Source organism: Eumetopias jubatus, unplaced genomic scaffold, assembly GCF_037043125.1.
Source record: "Eumetopias jubatus isolate StellerSeaLion01/CBP00866 unplaced genomic scaffold, mEumJub1_p1.0 scaffold_1, whole genome shotgun sequence".
Taxonomy (NCBI): domain Eukaryota; kingdom Metazoa; phylum Chordata; class Mammalia; order Carnivora; family Otariidae; genus Eumetopias; species Eumetopias jubatus.
In genome coordinates, this window is record NW_028274807.1 from 181,893,797 (window position 1) to 181,899,900 (window position 6,104).

Sequence of the window (6,104 nt, forward strand, 5' to 3'; positions counted from 1 at the left end):
GATTTGTTATGTTGATAAAATTTGTATATATGCCTATATTCTTTTACCCCTTATATACAAATAACAGCATACAATACATACCGTTCTATACGGTTATATTGAATAATTCTGTGCACCTGTCATTTCACCCCATCTACAGTATATCTATAGGATACATTCCCAAAAGAGGAATTGCTGGGTCAAAAAATAATGTGCATTTGTCATTTGGATAAATATTGCCCTCTGAGGATATATTAAAAAAAAATCCTCTCATGGTTTCTTCCAGCACTTTAACAGTTTGGGGTTTTGTTGCGGTTCATTTGTGATCCACTTTAATTTATCCTGGCTTAATGGATACTTAGTAAGAAAAACAAATTATTTACAATATTAGACTCCTCGCTTATAGTGGAAATTCAAGTGCTGGTTGTCCTCATCTGTTAGATCACAGGATCTAGATGCAAATAAGGATGTCTTGCAAAGGTTCAGCTTACGCTGGGAATGAGTAACATAGCCAGACCTCTGCTCTGCTGTGTGCTGGTTTGCTTCCAGAGTCACACTGGAGTGAAGAGGGAAGCCCTGAGAGCTCGAGTTCCACCCGCAAGTGAAATTTTCACTTCTGTAGAACTCTAGTTGCTGGTTGGATCTTCCTTCCAAAATCCTGTAAGTTGCTTTAGTCATCTAAATAAAAGGACATGGTCTCCCCTGTAGTGCTGGGGTATGTGTGTGTGGGCTGCATGCATTAGGGTATGACAGTATATAGGAAGAGCACTGATTTTATTCCTGTAGATTTTCTCTAGACCTGTTACTCACTGGCAGACCTCAGCAGCTGCACTGAAATGTCAGATGGATTTGCACAGCTGACTCAAGTTGCCAAAATGAGAGCGGCACAGTAGTTTCATAAATTGACCCAATCCGGCCAAGCGCTGCTTAATATAGATACGGCGTGAGCTTAGCTGCAGTCCCCCGCCTAGCTGCTCAGCACACACCACCGGGATCCTTGAGGAGAAGATCTCTTCAAGCAATGTTAACCTGGAATGTTTGTTCACTGGGGGGATTCCTTGAGAGTTTATTAATATTTTGAGAGTCTGATTATTTCTCCTTTTCTAGTAACAGAGAAAAATATAGGAGAAAAAAATCATGTCAGAACACAGCAGAAATTCAGATCAAGAAGAACTTTTTGACGAGGAAATTGATGAAGATGAAATCTTGGCCAACTTGTCCCCCGAAGAGCTGAGAAAACTGCAGTCGGAAATGGAAGTGATGGCCCCTGACCCCAGGCTTCCCGTGGGAATGATTCAGAAGGATCAGACTGACAAGCCACCCACGGGAAACTTTGACCATAAGTCTCTTATGGATTATATGTATTGGCAAAAGGCATCCAGACGCATGCTGGAAGACGAACGTGTCCCTGTCACCTTTGTGCCGTCCCAGGTAATCAGGGATTTGTGTACAGCAGAGAAACGGCTGCCTGGGCCCGAGCGACAGGTGTCCATGGGGCAACTATCATTTCTCAAGACTTCATGTTTGGTCTTGTTTGGTGGCCACTGCTAGATTAAATCATAACATTTCATCTGATGTCAGATTGGAACTTCCTGAAACACTTACATGGTATAACGGGGAAGGAAAAGTGGTAGTTTTTGTGTAAATGTCTTTTTTTTTTAAGATTTTATTTATTTGACAGAGAGAGAGACACAGCGGGAGAGGGAACACAAGCAGGGGGAACGGGAGAGGGAGAAGCGGGCTTCCCGTGGAGCAGGGAGCCCGATGTGGGGCTCAATCCCAGGACCCTGGGATCATGACCTGAGCCGAAGGCAGATCCTTAATGACTGAGCCACCCAGGCGCCCCTAAATGTCTCTTTAAAAAAATGGCTGTGGGGTTCACTGTGTAAGAAAGCCTGATTCTACAGACAGAATATTTAATGAATTAACTCATAACCTATAAGCATTTGTCCTTAACTCCTTTTTCTTGGCGCAAAGGCTGCTCTAAGAAGCTGATGATAGCTCTGTACCCCTCCTTCTGCTTATACATTCATAGGCAGTATTTCACATACAACTGCAAGGGTGTCACAGCCCTTCTGAAGTCCTACCATATAACCTGCAGTTCAACCAAGTTAAATGACCCCCAAAATTCCATATTAACACAGCTTATTGGATATCAGTAATACATTTAGAAATTGATAGCTATTAGATGGTTGTTGTAAAGACCTTCTTTCTGAAATATATTATATGAACACTAGAGTCGTGGTTGAATCTATGAACCTATTATATATCACAGCATACTTTTTTTTTAATGTTCCACTTAAAAATGACACAGCCAAAGGAAGACCAAGATCTCCACAGGTAAAGACTCTTTTAAGTTATGCCTGCTGGTACAGCTAAATCTTGTCACATTGCTCTCACGCTGGCTGTAATTAAGGAAACTTATAAACTGGTTTCATGGTCAGAAGAGTTTAAACGCGTACTAACGCGTACTAAACTTAAGAAATTGCTAGTTTGGTCAGGTTGGAGTTAAAGATACAATCTGCAGATATTTGGAGTCAACATATTATACAATTGGAGCAAAAACTAATTTTATCCGAATGCAAATTTCAGAAAAAGTTAATTGGGTACTTTGAACACTTTTTCTTTCCTTGGTATAATTTACACAGCTTGATGATTGGCTCCCCCTGCTGGAACAGATGAGAAATGCAGTGGGGAAGGCTTTAAGGTGGTTAGGATGACTGTTGTCAACTGTCACTTCCAACCTACAATATGTTGTAATCAAGAAGATCAAGTTCTTGCTTGAAAATGCTACACCAGCTTTCGAAATGACACCTATGAGGTACACATGTGGTATAGGAAAACACACTAATTGATGGGCAAGAATCTAATAAAGGTCATTGTTTAGAGACTGCTAATTTCTTTCTAGACTAATCAATTGTTTCTAAATGTCTGTATAATCCCGCCCTCTTTTGTAGCTGGCACTGCCCCCTAGATACTTTGTTTCAAAAGAAACTGGACTTGTGATCCCGTCCTTGGAGTAGTCAGGACTGTTGTCACAGAGCTTAGGAGACTAAAAATCCAAGTCTAGGTCTTTGGTATATTTCAGGGTATCATAGTGCTCTCATTTTTCCCACAATATATTATGTTTTCAGGGAAAGTTGATATACACATTATACTAGATTAGCAGATATCCTGGGAATGTAAATTTTATTTAGGGCAACAAGTAAATTGTGTAACCCAGGACTATTGAACACAAAAATGCCTATTTGGCTATATATAAAACAAAGACTTCAGTGTATTGACCGATAACTCCATAACGTTTCCAAAGCAAATAATTTTTGGACCACTTCTACAATTGAACACCATTTTAAAAAACAATACAGAACCCAAAACCAAAATTAGGTTTCATTTTACCGTGTGGAATGAGATAAAGACAACCAGAAAGTATGTGTTTGTATGTATCTGTAGTATGGCTATAAAAGTTCATCTTTATTTAGATTATATTTGCTTTTACAAAACTAATATGTGTATCTTGTTTTTAAAAAAAATTCAAACACTTTAGAATTATATAATGTGAAAACTGAAAATCCCCCAAATGCGTCCCCTCCCCGGTCATCTTTTTTTTCTTTTTAAGATTTTATTTTTAAAGTAACCTCTACACCCAAAGTGGGGCTTGAACTTACAACCCTGAGATCAGGAGTCACGTGCTCCAGCAGCTGAGCCGGCCAGGCGCCACACCCTTCCCAGTTACCTGAATGGTTCCCTCTCTTCCTAAGAGAGAACTACTAATTGCGTCAACATTACAACAGACTTGTTTTTCTTATGCATTTATACACTTTTATATGTTGTATATGCGTTTTTATATATGTACATGCACACAAATGGATACTACATACACCACTTATTTGCTTACTTTTTTCACTTCCTAATAAATCTCTTATTTCCGGTAGCAACTGCTCTGCTTCCTGTTTCTCCATTGCCATGCGTTCTAACCCACATAAACCTCTCTTTTAGGTGGACACTCAAAAGCAGCATGAAGAAGTAGACAAAGGTAATAAAAATGGGTCCCAGTATTTAAAAGAAAAGCTCAACAATGAAATCGCTGCAAATAAGAGAGAATCAAAAGGCAGCGACGATGTCCCAGAAACCGATGATGCTGATGGTGAAGGAGATGAAGGAGACGATGAGGAGGATGAAGATGAGGAAGGAGAAGATGACAGCGAGGAGAGTGTGGAAAAGCCACAAAGAGGAGTGCAAGGCGAGGTAAGGGAGCAGATCAGAAATGGCGAGAGCAGCCGCCCACAAGTAAAGGCATTTGGAGAACAGAAAGACAGACCAGAGGCCCAAGAAAAAGGTGAGAAAAAAATATCAAAACTAGATCCCAAGAAGTTAACTCTAGATACCAGCTTTCTAAAAGTAAGTGCAAGGCCTTCGGGAAACCGAACAGACCTGGATGGGAGCTTGAGGCGCGTTAGACAGAATGACCCCGACATGAAGGAGCTCAACCTGAACAACATTGAAAACATCCCCAAGGAGATGTTACTGGACTTTGTCAATGCAATGAAGAAAAACAAACACATCAAAACCTTCAGCTTAGCGAACGTGGGCGCGGACGAGAACGTCGCGTTCGCCTTGGCGAACATGCTGCGGGAAAATAGGAGCATTACCACTCTCAACATCGAGTCCAATTTCATCACAGGTAAAGGAATTGTGGCCATCATGCGGTGCCTCCAGTTCAACGAGACGCTCACCGAGCTTCGGTTTCACAATCAAAGACACATGCTGGGCCACCAAGCCGAAATGGAAATCTCCCGGCTCTTGAAGGCGAACACCACTCTTCTGAAGATGGGCTACCATTTTGAGCTCCCAGGTCCCAGAATGGTGGTAACCAATCTGCTCACCAGGAATCAGGACAAGCAACGGCAGAAAAGACAAGAGGAACAGAAGCAGCAGCAGCTCAAAGAGCAGAGGAAGTTGATAGCCATGTTGGAGAACGGGTTGGGCCTGCCACCTGGAATGTGGGAGAGGTTGGGGGGACCCATGCCCGATCCCAGGATGCGGGAGTTCCTCCAGCCTCCTCCTCAGCCTCCCAAACCCCAAGCGGCCCCCTTTGGTCGACAGAATGAAACGATGAAGAAGCCGTCACAGCCTCCGAAGTACAGGACGGACCCTGACTCCTTCCGAGTGGTGAAGCTGAAGAGGATCCAGCGCAAGTCTCGGATGCCCGAGGCCAGAGAACCACCTGAGAAGACCAACCTCAAAGATGTCATCAGAACGCTCAAACCGGTGCCGAGAAATAGGCCACCCCCGTTGGTAGAAATCACTCCCAGAGATCAGCTCTTGAATGACATTCGTCACAGCAACGTCGCCTATCTTAAGCCCGTAAGTAGAGGGAAGGAGAAATGGTGAATGAGCTCCCGTGTATCACACCTCTCCCCCTGCTTGTTTTAACACATGGAGAGTCTCACTAGTGGTGACTAACTGGAGCAAGCCCATCAGCGTTACCAGGGAACCAAAATTACTAATTAGCTCCAAGGACGTGCATACATCTAGACAACTTTATAACAGTGATATTCATAGCTAACATTTATTAAGCACTTACTATAGGCCAGATGCATTATATGAATTAACTCATCATCTTAACAACCCTATGACGTAGGTATTATTATTCTCCCCATTTTATAAAAGAGAAACTGAGACTTAGAGAAGTTCAATACCATGTATAGGAAAGAGAGCTAGAAAGAGGTAGAGTTGACATTGAAATTCAGCTCCAGGCCCAGGGTCAAGCGTTTATTCATCCCAGCCACAGAGCTGACCTTCAGAGATCTCGAGGAACCTGCTGTGGGAATAATAAAGGACAAAGCCTAAATTAGGCCCATCACTTGTAAGTAAGTGAGTACTTCCAAAATGTTTAAAAATAGTTGGTTCTTTTTTAGTAGATGAAGAGAGACTACCTGCAACTGTACTCATATACTCTTCACTTTTTTAGGTGGACAGACAAATGGTAAACTTCAGGTTAGCATCACCATGAATTAATGGAGTTTTGACTATTATTTCAGCTTTAATGTTTAGAGTGATCCACAATTAACTGCTGCTGATACATGAAAATGTGTTATTCCTTGCAGGTAAAATTGAAGAAATAA

General features: G+C 42.0%; 1 protein-coding gene across 1 annotated transcript; it reads left to right on the forward strand.

Annotated features, from left to right (window-relative positions):
* The first annotated feature begins 1,116 nt into the window (after positions 1-1,116).
* Positions 1,117-6,104, forward strand: LMOD3 (leiomodin 3). Its single transcript, XM_028110406.2, has 3 exons — positions 1,117-1,410; positions 3,976-5,343; positions 6,087-6,104. The coding sequence occupies exons 1-3, from the start codon at positions 1,117-1,119 to the stop codon at positions 6,102-6,104; spliced, it is 1,680 nt and encodes a 559-aa protein (XP_027966207.2).

Coding starts and splice junctions, on each gene's coding strand:
- LMOD3 (XM_028110406.2), top strand. CDS start 1,117: ATGTCAGAACACAGCAGAAATTCAGATCAAGAAGAACTTTTTGACGAG. Junction 1,411..3,975: donor TCACCTTTGTGCCGTCCCAG/GTAATCAGGGAT, acceptor CCTCTCTTTTAG/GTGGACACTCAAAAGCAGCA.